The following is a 21,696-nucleotide window of genomic DNA, read 5'->3' as shown; positions in this document are numbered from 1 at the left end:
TGGCAGTCCTGAGTTGATGTGAAACCAGGCTCTGCTGGAACCTACAGAACTGCCCAGAACATTAGGGAGGAGAGGGCGACTACCTTCAGAGTCTCCTGGGCAACATTAGTCCACCTACTACTTCAGTAAATTCTCGGCAGTCCTTCTCAGATTATAGATTAAGGATTAAAAAATCCTGTGATGGGAGCTACTCTAGACTTCCTTATTAGTTGTGTTCTTGCTATTAATCCCTTCAGGGGTTATGTTATAGAAGTGACACGATTACACAATTAAATATTAGAAATGACCACCAAGTATATCCTGTTTATTGTTTATGATTTACACGGAAGATGATGGGCTGGGGTTGTAGAACAATAAACCAATCATTACATTTAGACCTGGGCTTTTGAAAAACTTGCATTCCATTTAAACAGTTCATATATATTTAACAGCATATATATAAATCCAGATCACAAATAACCTTAAGAGTTAGTTAGCTCAGAGATAAACAATTAAGAAACACAAAAGAAAACCACATAAATCTAACTTTAAATATCAGCATTCATATTATAAGAAATAAGAAAATGTTCAAAAAATAAAATTATTAGGTCAAGTCACAACATAAAATAGAGAAATAAGATAAACAATATTTTATTAATAATATTCATACTTCTTTCTAATTTACCTTCATATATTCTTAACTTTTTCAAAAGGATCCAAGATAAGATCAAATAATATTTTGGGGTCTGAACTTGTCAGCCTCAGCTTATACTGGCTTGTTATCATGAAAATCCTAAAACTTCAACTTTCTTTTTAAAAAAATTTAAACTAACTTTTTCCCCTCATAGCAGCTGTTATAGATAGTAGGGAGCCAACAATGAAGGACAGTAACAGATGGAAAGCAAAAAGTACAACAGCTATCTAAAGTCAGCTCTCAACATTGGTGGTTGAGTTTGGAACCAAAACCTCTTAACAACTGGCAGATACTAGCTAAATCTTAACAGGCAGAGAAGAAATATTTTCTTTGGGACAGCTGCTATGTAGGAGAAGAAAACCAAGGTCCCTTAATACTGCCTAAATATAATGGATGGCTTATTACAGATAGATCTGTAACAATGTAAGTTTAACCAGTAAGTGTCACAACTGATCAACACTACTTGAAAAGAAACAGACAAACAAAAAAATCACATTAGTCACGAATTTCCACAATATACACATGAGAATTAATTGTAATCTGATTTGACTCCTTGACACTAACTGATCATCAATGAAATATGGTATGGAAAGATCACAGAGTAGAAAACAAGCAAAGATTAGTTTATACAACAGTGACTATATACATCTGCAGGAAAACATGCTAGCTAATGCAACATTAAGGCCTGAATGTAAGCATTTCCAAAGTCACAGAAGCCCCAAAGAACCCCTAAATTACAAATTCACCACATTACATGCATGCAATGTTCACTTTTGTTTTACCCATAAAAGGATACACTGTATTTTGCTGTAAATACCAGACACATTTACAATATATGCAAAAATTAGAATGCAAGTGTTATGTTCCTTATATTTAAGCCTCAAATGTGCCAACAGTGAAAATTCATTTAAAGAATGTCAAAAAGAGACAAAATATAAATACTCAAGAGAAATTACACAAAATGTAATTGGGAAGCCACATAAATATTCTTCAAATTAAATTATCGATGGACCACCTGGATGGATGTACACTAACTATGTGCTTTGCTATTTTACTTGCTCAAATGTGATATTCTAAAAGCCATCGTTCTCTGGTGTTGATATTAAGTCACATCTTTAAGTTAAATATAAGGCTTATGTTTGTACAAACTTGCCTAATGCATGCGATCACCTAAAGGAGAAGCTGTGTCATTTTGGTTAGGGTTATATAATTACAAAGATGATCCTGTCTGATTTTCAGACCTTCCAAAATATTTCAGAACCAAAATTACCTTAACCATATCCAATGTTTATTAAACAAATGTGCCAATAATATTTTGGACCTTCAGGTATAATTTTAACCAACAGCAAAAGGTTGGCTATCAGCTTAAAAAGGGTTGCATATAGTCTTCTAATTTACCTCACTGTACCAAGCAAAGAGCACACCAGATTCTTCATATGCATTACCAACCTTTAGGTACATCTACTATTTATTAAATAATTTATTTTACTACCGAACCATTTCATGGGGTATACATCTAAGATTTTAAAATTCTGTGATGTTCTGATCAAAATTTTGGCTTTTGTTTGGCATTCTGAAAAGTCCTAATTGTAAGCAAAGATGAAAAAGTAGACACCTTTCTTAAAAGCTTTCCAGTATTATGAACCAAGAGGTTTTGATGGAGCAAAAGCAAAGGGACCAATGAAAAAGCATGCTTTAGAATTCAATTTATTTCCAATGAAACCAAATTTTACTACTGCTGTGATCACAGTCTTCACATTTGATGCAAATAGGAGAGCTTAGCTATAATCTCTTAGTGGCAGAATTTTCGACAAAATCAATAATGTGTGCCACATAGATGACTATTTCTTTCGGAGTTAACTGATAAGTCTGACTTTACAATTAATACCAACATATTCAACTAAAGAAAATGGATGCACTGCTTTAACATTCAGCTTGAAATGTTTAGTACTTTCTGCAAACCTAAATTCAGTTTAGAAAGGTTAATATCCTCTTTCTAAACTATGGCATATACTATATATAGCATTTTCAATATATTTATATATAATTATTTGCACATCAGATTTAGAAGGAATTTGCAGATTAACTTTGATAGACTGATCTCATTTCAACCGATAAGGTTTAGGGGGCCTCTGCAGTACTGTCATTTGAAGGTGGGGCATCAGGATCAGGCTCAGAGGAAGCAGCTGCAGATGCTTCGATAACTGCAGGTGGGAAATGACGGCGGCATACAGGGCATGTTCCCGACTGGAGGGAAAAAAACAAGTTAACAACCACTAAAAACATCTTAACTGCCACATAGGTATCTAAATAGAAAAAAAGATAGTTTCATTATCCTAATAACAAATCAAGTATCTGAAAAATAAAACCAAATAAACTTAAAAACCACACAATACAAAAGGATAAATTTTTAATGTTATTTCTTCTGCACCCTATCAGACTGTAATTTCTTTGGGGGAGAAATGTCTTATGATTATGTCTGTACTTTTCAGAGAGTTCACCAAGGGTTGAGAATGTAGCTCTGTGGTAGAGCACTTGCCTAGCATGCTCAATGCCCTGGGTTCAATCCCCAGTAAAGAGAAATTCACCTCTTATTTAGTACGTTTTAATTAAGAGTCTCCATGCTTGGCACTGAAGCCAGTGGTAAAAAGTGAGCAAAGGATCATAGAGCATTTCCTCATGGAAGTCAGCATTTAACTCAATAATGACCTGAACTAAATTATTATTATTTCATCTATTATGCAAATATTAAAGAAACCATACACATACTTATCCAATTTATTACTCCAGACTTTTCATATATAGAGAGTTTATATATAATATCTTTATATATGTAGCTATATATAAAGATGGACCTCAGACCTTTCTTAGAAGGCATGTTAATACCTTTCTGAGAAGAACTGGAGTTAAATGCCTTCTTCTTCTTCCTCTTTTTTTTTTTTTTTTTGGTACTGGGAATTGAACCCAGAGGTGTTTTACCATTAAGCCACATTCCCAGACCTTTTAATCTTTTGAGACAGGGTCTCACTTAAAAACCTTAGGGCCTTGCCAAGTTGCTGAGGCTGCCCTTGAACTTGCAATCCTTCTGCCTCAACCTCTTGAGTCACTGGGATTACAGAGTATGCCACTATACCTGGCATTAGATGCCTTTTAAATGACAAAGTAATTCAACTGGCAGACCTGGGAATGAGGGAAGGAAGGAAGATGTCTTCATACTAGAGATAAGTCATTAGATGACAGATCATTCCTTGCCAATCTGGTATTTTTCCCAAAGAAATCTAGACAGAAGGAAGGATGAAGATATCATGCTGTTGAAGGTGACAGAAAACTGTATCTTAGGAACCTTCTTTCTGGAGGGAACTGGGAAAGGCTTTTCATTAAGCAGTCTCCTTACAGGACAGAGACTCAACAGGACATTATCTTGGGTTATGGCAAAATTAAGAACAGTTCCAGGTATATTTACAATTTACGAATTCAATTCTGTGAACATTTACTTATCAAACAGATTGGGCCCTATTAGCAACATTTTAGAGTCAGACACAAGACTGCAGATGAGGTCAACCACATACCAATTGTGTAACATTGAATAAATAATGATCACTGAAAATGGGAACATGGATACCAGTATGTCCTCGGGTAGTTATGAGGATTAAATGTGACAATATAGGTGAATCATCTAGCAGTGCCTGAATCACAGCAGGCACACGGAACACTGATCCTTCTCAAGTCTCTGAATCTATCATGGGAATTTAAAGAAAGGTTATGTTAAAAATAGAAAAGGTGGCATTTCAGCTGTATCTACTTAGATCATCTATTAGATGGTATAGATGGATGATCACAACAGGCTTCAAAAATAAATGCACAGAAACATAAGGAAATATGCAAATAAGTAAATATAAGACAGAGGTTGGGGGTGAGGTCATAAAAGACCTTGAAAGCCAAAACAAACTATTCTACAGATGACCAAAAATCAAACCCAACATCTTCCCCTACTCTTTTTTGGGTAGGGAATCAATATGATCAGAGCTAGTAATATGTTGAAAGGAGATATGGACACAAAGTAGGTAATTACCATAGTAGTTAAGCCAACATGGGCTGAAGATCTACTATGTGGGGGTGGAAATGAATGAGAGAATGGACCTCACAGATATAAAGGCATACTCAACACTTAATGGCTCTCCATTTTGTTCTTTCCCACTAATTTTTTAAGAAATATTTTATTAGTTATTGATGAACCTTTATTTGTTTACATGTGGTGTTGAGAATCAAACTTATTGCCTCACACATGCGAGGCAAATGCTCTACCACTAAGCCACAACCTCAGCCCCTCCCACTAATTTTAATAACATCTACTACTATCACTACCACCACAGGCATTCCATTTTAGTAGTTCTTTTCTATTTAATTCTGGTTTTAATTACTACTAACTTTACTGCTATTTTTCCAGGCACTATATCAATTCGCTATGAATTATTTACTTCAACCATTATAAAAGCCCTAGAAAAGTGGATATATTGTGTTAGTTCAGTCATCTAGGCTGTATCAACATAATGCCAAATAAACTGGTTAAGAAAAATCACTTAGCATTCTAGTTCCCATATTACATTCTCAGGGAGGGAAGAGATCAAAGAAAACAATATTTTACAAATAATTCTGAATCCAAGATCATGCCTCAATTCTGAAGGCAGGAAATTTTATGAGAGTTGAAACACTCTTGATCACCACACAGGCAATACTTACCAAATAGCAATCATGTTGGTAAAGTGCTGTTTTTTAAGTTGTATCATAAATTAAGTTTATATTTGTGCTTTTGTTAGCAAAGCCATCTCTAATTTTTAATTACAGCTTTGATCTGATAAGATTTTTTTTTTTTAACATTTACTGGGCATTCACCACATTCCAGGCACTATGGATTATCTCATTTAGTTCTCATATTATGTGATATATATATATATATATATATATCATCATAATTACCATTTAACAAATGTTAAGAAATTAGAAAAAAAAATCTGGCAGTAATCAATTATATAACTTTGACCTTAACTCAAATGAGCATTATAGCTCATAAACATGTTTGTGTTCCATCAACCTAACTCTAAAAGCATTCTAGAGCAATTCTCTAAAATCACCCATAAATTTAACGTAATCACAATTAGTAACCTAAAGTGAATTCTTTTGGGGATAAGAAGCAAATGGATAAAACTATCTGAGAAGTCAAATAGAAAAAAAAAATGCTGAACAATATGCAAAAAAATAAACAGAAAATATAGCATGTACTATTAAAAATAATAAAAAAATTAAAAAAGACATCAGTACTACAAATATTAGTGAAAGGGTTTAAGCAACTTGGAAAAAGTGTGGATATATACATCAATGGATGGGAACACCAGTTATTTGGCGAGCAGGAGCAGTAGAGAGGAAGAAAGGTAGAACTGGGCAGGAGAACATAAGAGATTGTAGCAAATAGAAAAATGTGCAAACAACATTTTATAAAAAATACAAAACTAAATAATACAAATTTGGTATGCTTATAGACATAGAACAGGAGCTAATGGCAATAATTAAATAATGCATGTGAGCCAGGCATGGTGGCACACCCCTGTAATCCTAGTAGCTCGGAAGGCTAGAACAGGAGAATTGGGAGTTCAAAGCCAGCCTCAGCAAAAGTGAGGTGCTAAGCAACTCAGTGAAACCCTATCTCTAAATAAAATACAAAATAGGTCTGGGAATGTGGCTCAGTGACTGAGTGCCCCTGAGTTCAATCCCTGATACAAAAAAAAAAAAAAAAAAGATATGTTTGATTCATAAAGGAATAATGAACATTTCTATGTTGGATTTTAGTTTTGAGAAAATGAAGTGGTCATATGGGTGCAGGGGGCAGGGAAGACAGCAAAGAAAGAGAAAGGAAAGAAGAAAGAAGGCAGGAAGGAGAGGGGAGGAAAAAAATGGAACAGAAAAGAAAAAAGTGGTTGTCAAAAAGAGAAGGAGTTAAAACCATAAGTAAACGAACTAGGAAAGGTAATTTGGGAATTTCTATTGAGATGGTAAATATCCTTCATATAAAACAGAGATGACAGAAGATTTAAGTAAAACTCTTATTTTTTAAGTAGTTTCAATACATTTAAAAATTATTAGATAAGTATTGAAGGACAGTGTATAAAAAACAGAATAGGAGGTACTTGGTAGGTTATTAAAATTCTCTAACATAGATGGGTACGGTGGCCCATGCCTGTAGCCCCAGAGGGTTGGGAGGCTGAGGCAAGAGGATCGAGAGTTCAAAGCCAGCCTCAGCAAAAGTGAAGTGCTAAGCAACTCAGTGAGACCCTGTTTCTAAATAAGATACAAAATAGGGCTGGGGATGTGGCTCAGTGGTTGAGTGCCTCTGAGTTCAATCCCTGGTACCAAAACAAACAAACAAACAAACAAAACTCTCACATTATTTTTGGAAACACCAATCCACATTAGCAGGATACTTGTTTATTGTTGCACTACACCTTGAGTGGTGTCACAGACTTCCTTGCTTGAGATACTTTTTGAAATATCAAATTCAGGATTGTAATTAAAAATATATTGTTACTGTGTTTTCTTGCTATTTTTCAATGCTATTTTTAAGATGTTATTAAAGCAAAATAGTTCTTTATTATTCCTAATCTGTAATCATTAAAGACAACCACTCTTTAACTCTGAAATACTGTCTTGCTTTTATTTTTGTACCAGAGATTGAACCTAGGGGCACTTAACCAATGAGCCACATCCTCAGCCCTTTTTATTTTTAATTTAGAGACAAGGTCTTATTAAGTTGCTTGAGGCCTCACTAAGTTGCTGAGGCTGGCCTTGAACTTGCAAACTTCTTGCCTAAGCCTCTTGAGTTGAGAGGATTAGAAGTATGTGCCACTGCACCCAGATATATTTCAAAATAAATAAATATTTATTTCATAGCTAAATAAAACAGGCTTAAAGAGACTATTATCATCATTAATGCGTAGGAGACACTATTAAATATTAATTTTTAAAAAGCAGATTTAAAACTCACCTTCTGTAGCCAAATTGAGACACAAGGCTTGTGAAAGAAATGGTGACAGGGCAACTCTGTTGCTATATCATCCTTAATATACTCACTGCAACAGATTGGACAGCATTGTTCCTGACCAATAGCTGAAAACAGTAAACAATTTAGTTCTATCAATCACATAAAGTTCAATTTTAATAAAAATATAAATCAACATATTGACTCACAGATGATACAAAAGAAGTAGACTTGGATCGATTAATTGGCAAACGTGTTTCTGCATAATACACGACAATTTGGCATTTAATAAACATCGTTTTTGTAGAAAATTTGACTGGGGAACATTTGTCTCAGTCCGTCATGTTATAATTAAAAATATTCTACTAGGTGAAAGTTTGTCAGCATCTGGTTTCAACAGAAAATCAGATGATGGATTCTAATAGTCAAGTATTTCATCTTCTAGTGCACTGAAAATATACTTAAATATGCAGCATGTGTCATTCAATACTTGAGATCAACTTTGCCCTTACCAGTGTGATCTTCAAGAACAAGGGTTTCTGGAAGACCATCAATGCTTTCCTTACTGGCTGGTGGATTGGCAACCTCAACATCCACTGCCAGAGACTCTAAATGTGCCAGTGCAGTCTGAAAAAGAAAAGTTACAGTTCTGTTAGAAAATACTTTAAAACAGTATTAGAAAACTATTGTTAAGGTATTTTACAAAATTATATTTACCATATTCTTTTTCTGTTTCCTTTGTTCAGTCCTTCGCCTCTTTCCAAAGAAACTACCATCATCGCTATTAAACCAAAACATTTTCTCACACACACACACATGCACACATATGCAAAGCTCTACTTCTCATGAGTAAAAATATAATTTGTCTCAATAATCATCTAATTAATTGCCCATTAAAATTATATTTTCAGAGGAGTGGTTATGTCTTCCAACTTACGGCTTCCTGTGTAGGATGAACAATATGAAGAAAGTAAACACTTAAAAAAGGTTCATTTCATGAAAGATAAAGTATTAGGAAGGATGAACAGAACAATAGATCATATGACCATCTATCATAAGTTATTCTCATTCTTTTGAGTTCCATTAGACCAGAACGGCAGTTAAGACCTTTATATCTTACCTACCACTTGTACAAATACAAGTTCTTAGTGCACATGCAGCTTCCTGTGCCTGGCACTTTCTGTACCAGGTTTAAGTCCCATCAGTTCCTCAAGGACTGGGTAAAGTCCTGTCTCTTTTAGGAAGTCTATGTCAGTGATCCCAAACCATACTGGTATCTTCCTTCTGAATTGCTACCATATTCAAATAATTAATATTATACAGTTAAATAATTACTTGTTTGTATTGTATCCTAATTACAGCATCATAAGGCTTCAGAATCATAAAAGACCTTAGCATTAGTCTAGTTTAATCCAGCAATTCCACTTCTGGGTATATACCCAAAATAACTGAAAGCAGAGACTGAAATGAATATTTTTACAACTATGTTCACTGCAGCACTACTCAGAAGATCAAAAGGTAAGAGGAGCAACCTAACTGTCTATTGATTGGTTAATGGATACACAAAATGTGATATATGTATATTCAGTGGAATATTATTCAGTCTTGAAAAGCCAGCCCCAGCAACTGCGAGGTTCTAAGCAACTCAGTGAGACTCTGTCTCTAAATAAACTACAAAATAGGGCTGGGGATGTGGCTCAGTGGTTGAGTGCCCATGAATTCAATCCCTGGTACCACCAAAAAAAAAAAAAAAAAAAAAGCTGTTTTTTCTATGTAGAAAAAGAATTATGTCTGATAACACTGTAGTCTTTTAGTTGGTAAACATGATCTTTTATATATGCCTAAGGATTTAGCATAGATATTTCTATAGATATTGTATAGACTTAAAATAGAGGATAGGGCCAAGCCTAAATCAAAATCAGAATTACAAAAGGAAAAAGCAAAAAGGTTCATCATAAGTTTATGAACATAATTAATAATACCGAACACCAAATTTTACTCTGGATTTGCAGAGGCAGTGCAGAAAGAAAAAACGTGTGCCAGTATCTGGATTACTGTCGCACAGCTCCAAATTCACCCCCCTACCCCTGCTCTATGAAAATAAATCTGGACCTTTCAAGTATTTTCCCTTTGTCAGCTAGCATGATCTTAAGTTTCGTCTGTGGAGAGTGCTAGGGGGATCACAAAAGGAAATGACTTTTGCACTGTGGTTCCCTTGAGCCTGTTGGGCAGAATCCCAGTGTGAGAGGCTTCCCTGTGCACAGTGCACCAGGTTCCTTTAGTGCCTAGCTACTGCAGTATAAAGTGGCATCAACTTCCTGGCATTCATCCTAGGTGGTTTTGTAGAAAGTGTTTCCAGTGAATCACTGCCCTGTGAATAGCTTCTCAGGAATCCCAGAGGGCAGAAACCCAGCAAAGTTCCACTGCGGTCATGTCCTCCCCGGCAATGTCCGGATCTCAGCTTTGGGATGGAGACGAAGAATACTCCATCTTAGCTTGAAAGTTATTCCTTAAGTCTGCTATTTCTATATTCTTTTTTAAAAATATATTTTTTCTTTAGTTGTAGTTGGACACAATACCTTTATTTTATTTATTTATTTTTATGTGGTCCTGAAGATTGAACCCAGTACCTCGCTCATGCTAGGCAAGGGCTCTACCGCTGATCCACCAACCACCTCAGCCCATATTTCTATATTCTTTAGAGTTCACTACTTTATTCTAATCTTAATAATAAGGTGGTCCATAATCTCCTGTTGGAGGCGATAATAATTTATTTTAAACTTTCCCTGTTCAAACTATTATTTTCTCTCTGTGACTGATATCACAATGACACAGATTTTGGTATTATTGGGAGTGGTCGAGGACACATACATCCAAGAATAAGATTTTTGGATTGTTTTGCTTGGGCTGCTGGTCTGGGGTTGACTCCAGTGCTGACTTTACTTCAAGGGGAATGGGATGCTATTAACCTAAGCTCTGTAGTGCCATCACAATTAATCAAGCTATCATTGTGGTTCACTGTGATGAAGTGTTAACTGAAGCCAGTGTCTTTGGAGCCCAGTAAATGCTACACCTGACCTTATGGCAGTAATGAGCTCAATAAAAATTCTGATGTGGGGATGGATTGCTTTGAGAGCCTGTGCATTTATAGAGAAAATCACAAACTCAGGTCTGTTAACTCGTAGCTTAAGACACTATAGGAACCAGAGGTTCCATGACAGCCTTAAGAAGAAGCTCTTACTTTTCAAAAATCAAAGGCAAACTATTTGTGCAGATAGTTAACTTAAAATGAGAGCAAAATTCTGTACTGTCAAATTCCTCAAAACTTGTATCATTGACTGGTTAAAGAATGGGACTCTGGGTGAGGGGTGGACATGGTGGCAAACGCCTGTAATCCCAGAGGCTTGGGAGGCTGAGACAGAAGGACCACAAGTTCAAAGCCAGTCTCAGCAACTGCAAGGCACTAAGCAATTCAGTGAGACCTTGTCTCTAAATTTAAAAAGTACAAAATGGGGCTGGGGATGTGGCTCAGTGGTCAAGTACCCTTGAGTTCAATCCCTGGTACCAAAAAAAAAAAAAAAAAAGAATGGGATTCTGGGGCTGGAGAAGTAGCTTGATGGTACAGTGCTTGCCTGGCATGTGTAAGGGCCTTGCGTTCAATACCCAGCACTGCAAAAACAAACTGACAGACATTCAAACAAAATGGGATTCTGAATCTTGAAATGAGGAAATCTGGTTGAACTCAGATGAAAGTGATGATCTTGAATGGCTGTCATTCTGATCACTGGTGTGAAAACTCTGATAATCTCATTTGGAGTGTACATCTCTTAGTTCTTCCATGCCCACTGATAGAGTTAATAAAAAAACTACAGCAACTAGAAAAGGGAAAGACAATTTGGGTTCTAAAACACTTTAAAAATGTAGATTAGGGTCATTCTACCAAGTAAATCATTTCTAATTAGCTGAGGACTTGGTGAAGGCATGTAAAATATAAAATGGATTATTGAAGAAGGAAGCCATAAATACCAATTAATGACCTCATGACCAAATACAGAGAAAGACACTAGTAGCTTTACATGTTTTCTATTGATTTGTTTTTTGGATGCATATGTGGTAGCCATTTTCTTTTTCTCTCTTCCCATTTCTACTTCATATAGCAGTTGTTAGAAAATAACTTTGCAATTTAGTCTTTACATAAGAGAATATTCAGTGTGATTTAATTTGTGGTGAGATTAACACAACTAATAGTTTTGATGATTTTGAGACTGTGCATCTGGCTCATTTTGGGAAAAGGGTAAAAACTTTATTTGGAAGAATTATTATACCTTGTTAGGTAACAACATAGCTGTATTGTTGGATGAGAGCTCAAATGTGAGTAGAAAAATATACATGGGGCTGGGGATGTGACTCAAGCAGTAGTGCACTCGCCTGGCATGCGTGCGGCCCGGGTTCGATCCTCAGCACCACATACAAAACAAAGATGTTGTGTCCGCCGATAACTAAAAAATAAATATTAAAATTCTCTCTCTCTCTCTCCCTCTCTCACTCTCTCTTTAAAAAAATACTAATAATAATAAAAAAGAAAAATATACATGGAAACCAAATAGTTAAAATAATGGACTGTTACATTTACTGAATTATTGTTCCTCAAATTCAAATTCACAATTTTTGTCAGCTTTGTAAAAATGGATCTGGGCCATTTCAATATTTTCCTTTCTAACAGATGGTGTGATGCTAAGCTTTGTTCACAAAGAATGCTGAAACTACAGTTCAGGAGAAACAGGACTTTGCTTTTGAGCCTGGTGTGCTTGCTTGACAGGTTTCTGTGGCAGTCATGGTTTTCTCTAGCACTGATTCCCTCAGGGTATGCAGCTTCTCCAGTGGCCAGCTCTTTAATTCATTTGACCAGCAATTTCCCCTAGCATCAACCTTGGACAGTTCTGCAGCACAGTGTTTTACAATTGGACACCTTCCTATGAATAGCTTTCCCTGGCACCCCAGAGGGATGACTTCCAGCAAGTTCCAGAGGATAGTTTTCCAGAAAGCTCTGCCAGCACGGCACCACAGTGACTGCTCTGCCATCCAATGAGCCCAGCTGTGCCATTTCCATCAAGACTGGGATCTCAGCTCTGGGGTGGAAGGGGAACTTTTCCTTGGGTGTTCTATCTTAGCTGGACAGGTGGCAGCTACTCCTTTTATGTACTTTTCCTATGTTTTTAAAAATAATTATCTTTATTTCTTATTAGCCAATTCCTTGTTACTTCTTTTTTTTTTTTTTTCCTTGCTGAGGATTGAAGGGTGCTAGGTTGCTGAAGCTGTCCTAGAACTTGCAATCCTCCTGTCTCACTCTCCCCCAGTTGCTGGGATTACAGGTGTGCACTATCACATTCAGCTCTAATATCCTGATATAATTAATAATTCTGTGTATCAAATTTTCCTATCAGGAGATAGGAAATGAAAGGTAAGCCCTTGTTATCTGCTTCTTCCTTTCTCACATAACCGTAACCAGGAATGTCTTCCAGTTCCCTATGGACTTCTCAAAATAGACTCTGTTTGAAAGAACTCCTCTGTGCTACAAATAAACACTAAGAAGAGACAGTATTTATAATAACTTCCATTTCAGGAGGTTATTCCAGGCTAACTATACTTCGATACACACTTGTTTCAACTGGTTCAATATTCCTTTCTGATAAATCTCTGCCTATTTGCAGTGCTAATAAACACCTGGTATTTCATATGTAAAATTTATTTACTGCCTTGGTATGACATATATTTATAAGATGGTCTGGGATCATTTATAAGCATTAAGAGCAAAAGAGACCATTGTATAGCCACTGTTATAAAGTTTCACAAAAATTCAAAAATCTAATTCATTAGGCAGTACAGTATATTTTCAAAAGTTACACCAAAAAACCCTAAATTGCAACATATCTAAAGTTTAAAGTAGCATATTCCTTCAATCACAAAATTTAATTTCAAAGGAATAAAACAATTTAATTTTTAAATATGAAGATTTATAACAAATGATTTAATGACAAATTTGAAAGAACATAACTGATTCAAGATTTGTTAGATAATTAAAACTTGGTTGACTGATGACTTGAAGATGCCTAAGAATATAACCACTTCCTGACAGCTTACCATTATACTAGTATTTTTGCTAAATAACAGTCTCAAAGTAACCTATGAGGTAGACTTTATTATTCCTGTTTTACAGATGAGATTCTTTAAGTTCAGAGGTTAATAGGTGCATTGCCCAGGTCATAGAGCCCACTAAGTCAAAAGGTCATGCTCTTAACCTCCACATGTTATATTCCTACTCTTTATGTGTCTATAGAGTGCCCTTCTGAGTATATTAAGACTTTCCAAGGGGTTCATAAGTGTGGACAATTTTAAGTTAACTTCTTATTTTTTAAGTTTTAATGCTAGGACTCTTTTCTAAAACCTTTATTTTATTCTTTTATATGCAGTGCTGAGAATCGAACCCAGAGCTTCACACATATGAAGTAAGTGCTCTACCACTGAGTCATAATCCCAGCCCTTCAATTAACTTCTCAAGTAATCTTTCCTCAAAATGATCTACCTAATAATGTACCTAAAGTATAATGTTGGTTTTCTGTTTCTGTATTCCATTTATACTAACCTTTCTCCCACTTTATTTTAATTTTCTTTTTTTTTTGCAGTACGGGGAATTGAACCCAAGGATATTATACACACTGAGCTACACCCCCAACTCTTTCTGTTTTATTTTTAGACAGGGTCTCGGCAAGTTGCAGAGGTTGGCCTCAAACTTGTAATCATTATAATTTGGCCTACTAAATTGCTGAGATCATAGGCTTGCACCATCATATCTGGCTCTTTCTTCCACTTTATAAAAAGCATACCTATTACTCATTCAGGGTTGCAATCTGAAGTACCAGGGTCAAAATAAACTTTAACAACTTAATAATAAATCTTTTTAGGTGCCTTTCAATTTTTTGCTTTTAAAAAATTAAAGGAGGTTAATGATTTTTGGCAAATAGAAGAACCAAGTGACAATTCTATGATAAATTTCTTCCTTATCAATTTATGTATGTGACAAGGTTTCTTAAGCCTATATTCATAAAGATGAAAAACAAATACAATTTATGCTCAAATATGGGAAAAGAAGAAAACATCCATCTCATTAAGAGATTCATTTCCAATAAAATTTGATGTTTAAAGAATTGTTTATCAAAATTTCTATTTATCTTTGATTACCTGGATGCTACTGTTTGCAACTCAATTTATTTATTTATTTTATATATATATATACACACACACACACACACACACACACACACACACACACATTTATAGATGAACACAACACCTGTATTTTATTTATTTATTTTTATGTGGTGGTGAGAATTGAACCCAGTACCTCATACGTGCCAGGCAAGCACTCTACCACTGAGCCACAACCCTAGCCCCTGTAACTCAATTTAAATAACTTTTATTTCCAGTATTGGGGATTGAACCTAGAGACACTTTAACACTGACCTACAGTCCTTTTTATATTGAGACAGAGCCTTGCTAAATTGCTGAGACTGGTCTCAAACTCGCTGCCCTCCTGAAACCTCAGGCTCCAGAGTGGTTGGATTATGGGTGTGTGGCACAGCAACTGGCACAAATAAATTTTTAACATTAAAATTTTTTAGCAGAGTTGGGGTGTGGTGGTGCACGCCTGTAATCCCAGCAGCTCAGGAGATTGAGACAGAAGGATTGCAAGTTCAAAGCCAGCCTCAGCAAAAGCAAAGCGCTAAGCAACTCACTGAGATCTGTCTCTAAATAAAATACAAAATAAGGCTGGGAATGTGGTTCAGTGGTGGTCCAGTGGTCCAGCACCTCCCCTTCCCCCAAAAAAGGTGAATAGTTTTCTCATCCATTCTATAACAATTACTGAATACCAAATTGTTGCCAATGGGTGTATATAAATTTCACTTGATTTTCTACCTGTGTACCTCAAATTGCAATATTTCTCAGTTTTTACTGCAGAATAGAAAATGTTTTGCTTACATTTAGAAAATACAATTCTTTCTTTAATTATGTTGGTATAAGTGTGACTATTTTATACATGTATACACATGCAAAGACATATTAGTGAACTGAAATGGAAGACCTCCAAGGATATCTTACAAATCACTTCCTTTCTTTTGTTTTCATGACTTCTGACTACTGTGTTGCTGCATAATAAAGTTTGGAAATTTTCTTCCACTCATACACACACACACACGCACACAACTTTCACAGGTATAGCATATTTGCTGCCAAAATTTCTCTTGCCTTTTTTCATTATTTGACTAAACCAGAAAAACTTATTTTTAAAATATATTTTTATAAAGTCAAAAGCCCCCAGTATTTTCACATTTAGGAATCTCCATTGCTCTAGTGGATTTCATTCTAAGAAGTCTTTCTTGAAATCACTAATTCTAAAGTGATTCTAAAGTAGAGAAACACTAATAATTATTCAATGTGCCAGAGGTTTGAACTCAGATCCTCCTGCCTCAGCCTCCTGAGCAGCTATGATTACAGCCACATGCCATGGCATCTGAGCACCCGGTTTCACCTTTTCTTAAGAGTAGTTGAAACAAACAAACAAATAAACAAACAAACAAAAACCCTGAAGCCTTGACTTTTATCATTTTCTGTCCCATCAACATAGGTATCAGAATTACTAAAATACCTCCATAGCCTGGGCTAAGCGTTCTTCCAGTGCCATATAGGTGAGGAACTGAGGATCCACATAAGAAATAGCTTCAGCCACTCCTAGTCCATCCGCAAAGCCATCAAATAAGCTGGAGGGAAAAAACACAAAACCCGTAACTATGATTTAGTAAAATTTTATGCTGAGGCTATAATTATATTAGCATTTCTTGCAAGCAGAAATTCTTAAATTATTTTAATGTTAATCTTGTGGGATATGGAGCAGGAAGGACCCAGCATAAAAGTTAAGTGCTAAGCATAAGATGTCACTCTCTTACCTAACAGCCTCCACACTCACTGCACAAAGTCTATAGGAAATTTTTCTTTTCGTGTTTCAAGGCTAACTCTGAGGACTGCTTAAACGCGTGCTTTTCTCCCCATCCAAATATTTCCTACACTTCCTTTTCTGTGTTTCCAATCTGAGTGTAGGTGAGAATGAGAAAGAAAATTGTTACATTTATTTTAATTGTGTCATTAGTCAAGGCCTCTTTTTCTTCTCTCACTTTGTATTGCTTAATTACTTTGGGTTAAAAATATTTTATTTTCTCAGACTTTTCTAATTAATGTTTCTTTTTGAACTCTGATAAGAATTAGGCCTCTTTCATTATTATGCTTGAAAACAAATTTGCTCCTAACTTCATTTTTTTTTTTTAAGGAACTATAAGCCCCTGAAGAAAAATACATTCCATTCCAGTATTAATCTCTTTCTTCTAATCCCTAGACATAAACATATTCCTCCTTTTTCTCTTTTCATGGAAATGCTAAGTATTTCAAAATTTGGAAATAAGTATTTCCTTGGTACCCTTCTCTCTTTAATCTTGCTCCCTTGGAGGCTACATTCCATTACATTTATTCAATTGTCCTCTCTGTAGGTAATTTCTGAATCTCTACCTAATTCTGAGCTCCTCTGGAACAACTGACACTTTTAGTTGTTTAGGGGGCACTTTGTGTGGATGTACTCCTACCGTCTTATAAGCCCAGGATCTCTAAAACAACTTATTTTATCTAAAGACAAGCTTTTGTTGAATTCCACATCCTATCCAAACTTCAACATGATAGTCAGAAACATCCATAGTCACACAAAGTAGCTCAAAAATAGTGTTGATGTCAACCCGTGTGTCATTATTAAAATTACAAATAAATTGCAAAGAGACACAGAAGTGATTCTCATAAAGAACATAGCATAGCTTAACAGTACTTAGGAATCAACATGGTGCAAAGAAACATTCTCATACCATCACACATTTTAGAATCAGAATTAATACTAAGAATTCTGAATCCACACACCCTTGTGATGCTAGAATTCCTTCATCTATCAGTGAGATATAAAGCAAAGAGCCCTGGAGTCAGTCAGAGATTTAACTGATTCACAATTAACTTGAATTATTTAATTGTGTCTGTTTCTTCATCTATAAAATAAAGAGGATCTTTTTGATACTTTTCTATAAGTCTGAAATTATTTCAAAAATTTCTATTACTTACAAAATTAACTTCACACACTTTATTAGCTTAATCATTATAATCTTAACTTCTTACAGGAAGACAGAGGTTAAGGAGTTATCAAGGAACAAATAAATGGTAATAGGTAGGATTTGTCTAAATCTCTAACCATGTTTTCTCCATGTCATTTCCTACCACACCAACCTGAGATACTCAAGGTATTTTAAAATACTTACAATTTCAGTCAAAATAAATTAACACAAGGTAGTGGACTTCTCTTATTATTTTTTTTCTACTTAAAATAAGGAAACAAAGGTTTTGCATTTTTTTCTAAGTAGTACCAGAGTTTGACTTTAGAGACAAGAATTGCTAATATTTGCCATGGCTTTTCATTTCAGTTGTTAAAATGACATGCTATTTTAATATGAAAATGGAACTCTAGTTTCACCTTATCAACCTTAGTCACTGCCACATAAATTAATGTAGTGCCACACATGCAAATAATCAGATGTTAACATATTTAAATTCAAAATAGCAAAGTTCAAAAATTTTGTTTTAAAATCAATGATAAAATACTTTCCACATTAAAATCCTACTTTGAAGCTCTGCAAATTTTGGAACCATCAGTAACGTCTCTGAAACACAACATATACATCCAGAAAGATCATCAATGAATTAGAACCCAAAGTAAAAGTTTTCAAATTGAAGTTAAAATTATATTCATTAAAGACATAATTCTTTTGAATTGCTATGTGAATTAACCTTTTTTCAAAGATATCTGGAAGTATGTACCAAATCTTGAAAAACACAACATACTTTAGTAATGTCAATTCTATTTATCTGTCCTAAAAGAATAACCAGAAATACAGAACATGTTTAATAGTTCCCTGCACTATTTCAAAGGATAAATACTCCACTAAATCTTAGCATACCTATAGGCTGGAGCCAGCTACATAATGGAGCTGTAAAAAATATTTTTAGTCCTGAAAACATGCAAGAGAAAAAATGCCCTCATGTGAAACTACAACTGCTTCCAAAGATGTACAGATGATACTAAATGACAATTCTTTAATCTTTATTCTGATCACTCTGAGGAATTACTCAGCGTAACAGAGAGAAGATTTCAAAATTAAGGAGCTCAGGAGGTAGTTAACAGGGAGAAAAAAGAAAAGAAGGAAAAGAAGGAAGAAGCCTCGAGGCCAGCAAGACTGAGACCAGGATCAACTGATTCTCCTTTATGTTTGGCAAATCAGAAAATGCATTTGAGAACAAAGGCATAAAATTTTAAATTACATGCCTTTGATAAAACCCCACTTCTACATCCACAAAATTATTGACAAAAGTTTGTTTTACATACATGACTTTTCCCCTCCTAGGGAGTAACAGGAAAGGATAAAGGATCTCAAGGAGATGGTGAGTTTCTTGTCTGAAGAAATAGAAAAAAGTAGCTAGCTTAGTGAGACCCTGTCTAAAAATAAAAATAAAAAGGACAGGGTACGTGGTTTAAGTGATTAAGCCCTCTGGGTTCAAGCTCTGGTGCCAAAATAAAATGAAATGAAATAAAATAATCTTCCATATTCTACATACAGACAAGGAAAAGTAAGGACAGAGAATGATAACAATATTCCTAAGATTCCTATGATTGAATCACAGGTTTTAATTTCTTCAAGTAGTATTCATTCAGAACCAATTTTTTTAAAAGAAGATTATACTGCTGGGTGTGATGGCGAATGCCTGTAATCCCAGTGGCTCAGGAGGCTGAGGCAAGAGGATGCCAGCTTCAGCAAAAGCAAGGCACTAAGCAACTCAGTGAGATCCTGTCTCTAAGTAAAATACAAAATAGGGTTAGGGATGTGGCTCAGTGGTTGAGTGCCCCCTGAGTTCCTGAGTTCAATCCTCGGTACACCCCCCCCAAAAAAAAAAAAAGGATGATTATGCTAAGTGCTACAGCCCACGTGTAGTAAATCAAAAAAACCTAAAGTTCAAATCCCTGAGAAGTGTAAAAATAACTAGGTTAGAAGGTGAACTTCATGAGAGCTATAGATCCAAGAAGGAAGAGGTCTCCAGCTGGAAGAAACAGGAGAGTCCATGTCCAAAGTGTCATCTGAAATGAGCTTTGAAGGAGGAAACAATTAGTAGATGGGAAAATCAGAATACCCTTTACCTCAGAAATTCAATTCTTACAATTCAGAATCCTGAATGAATTGTACCCTGAGCAATGACACATGCTCATCACACTGAGCTACATACCTCCAGTCCACATCTAAGTCTTCACTCACACTGGAGTCGTCCTCAAGGTTGTTGTTCCCATCTAACATGAAAGCTTCTGGTTGTGCAAATTCATTGGCAGGCTCATTGCCCTCATCACTGCTGCTTTCATTGACTTCATTGTACTGTAACCAAGGAATTTCTCCCTCTTCCAAAGATGTCTGTTCCCTAACACAAACATTTTAAAGGAAGAAAAAATATTATTTAAAATATATCATTAACATCTTGTTTTGTTTTCGTACCAGGGATTGAATCCAAAGGCATTTAACTACTGAGCCATATCCCCAGCCCTTTATATTTTTTATTTTGAGACAGGGTCTCAGCAGATTGCTCATAGCCTTACTAAGGTTATGGAGGCTAGCTTCGAACCTGCGATTCCCCTGCCTCAGCCTCCTGATATACTGAGATTACACATGCACCACCATGCCTGGCATTAACATTCTTTACTTTAAAGAATTCTATTTACTGCAACTGAACACTGTTCTTGAAGTACTAAGCTTTTGGTACTTCTATGATTCTAAAAAACTATTTTCCTTAACAACAAAATTATTTTAAAAGGTAACAAATTTGTTACAGAGTCATATGTGTATAGAAAGTTCCTAATTACACAAAAACATGTTTCTTTGGTTTATGAACTGTCTGTGCTGTGCTCCTACATTTCTTCTTTTTTTGCAGGAGAAAAATACGAGAAATCCATATTAGACTACTTGAATTTTTAAACATTGTTTTTGAGTGGTTTCCCTTCACAGTTAAAATCTACATTCCTCAACCTGGCCTACAAGTGCCTACGTAATTCATGCTTTCTTTGCAACCCACTTCTCTACCATCATTTCTGCCCACACTTGTCCCTGTCTATTATGTTCCTAATCCTTTTGTTTATTCTTGGAGCACATGGAGATCACTTCTATCTTAGGGATATTTCTTCTACCTGAAATGTTTTTTTTTGCCAGATTTTCACATTGTTATTCCCTTCTTGATATTAATGTCACATTGCATGCCACCTCCTCAGACATATCTTAACACTGTATTTAAGTAGCTCTCCAGTTACTAGCTACCATAGCATTCTGCTGATTTAAATTGTAGAATTTATTTTTACCTAGTATTTTCTTATTTGTTTATTTTCAGTAGAATATAAGTTCACAGAAACAGGGACAGACAAATCAATGGTACAGACCAAGAAAATAGGAGGTAAAGGGAGCACTTTAAAACAGAAGGAAAAGGACTAGCTAAAGATGATATTGGGAAAACTGGATGCTCACCTGGAGGCAGAGAGGTTTAATCCCCAAGTAACTATCCTTAAATAAATTGCTTTCTTGCCAGGTATGGTGGTGTATGCCTATAATCCTAGCAGCTTGGGAGGATGCGGCAGGAGGATTGCAAGTTCAGCAACTTAGCAAGGCTCTAAGCAACTCAGCAAGACCCTGTCTCTAATATAAAACAGGCTGGGGATGTGGCTCAGTGGTTAAGCAGCCCTGAGTTTAATCTTGGGTACCAAAAAAAAAAAAAAAAAAAAAAAAACCACAAACCTTTCTGTTTTGAAATCCATGTGCATATATATTTC

At 35.4% G+C, this 21,696-nt stretch overlaps 1 protein-coding gene across 1 annotated transcript in view; it reads right to left on the bottom strand.

The window, feature by feature from the left end:
- Positions 1–276: 276 nt before the first annotated feature.
- Pja2 (praja ring finger ubiquitin ligase 2) overlaps positions 277–21,696 on the bottom strand; it is a 71,473-nt gene continuing 50,053 nt past the window's right edge. Inside the window, exons 6-10 of the mRNA XM_076856935.2 lie at positions 20,118–20,303; positions 16,408–16,519; positions 8,216–8,330; positions 7,710–7,831; positions 277–2,920 (exon numbers count right to left, since the gene is read on the bottom strand). Coding sequence (XP_076713050.1) covers positions 2,795–2,920; positions 7,710–7,831; positions 8,216–8,330; positions 16,408–16,519; positions 20,118–20,303 — 661 coding nt within the window. The 3' untranslated portion in view covers positions 277–2,794. The remainder of the gene's footprint in view (positions 2,921–7,709; positions 7,832–8,215; positions 8,331–16,407; positions 16,520–20,117; positions 20,304–21,696) is intronic.

The sequence above is a fragment of the Callospermophilus lateralis genome, chromosome 5, assembly GCF_048772815.1.
Source record: "Callospermophilus lateralis isolate mCalLat2 chromosome 5, mCalLat2.hap1, whole genome shotgun sequence".
Classification (NCBI taxonomy): domain Eukaryota; kingdom Metazoa; phylum Chordata; class Mammalia; order Rodentia; family Sciuridae; genus Callospermophilus; species Callospermophilus lateralis.
Note: the sequence above shows the minus strand (reverse complement) of the source record. Positions and strands in the feature narration are given on the sequence as shown.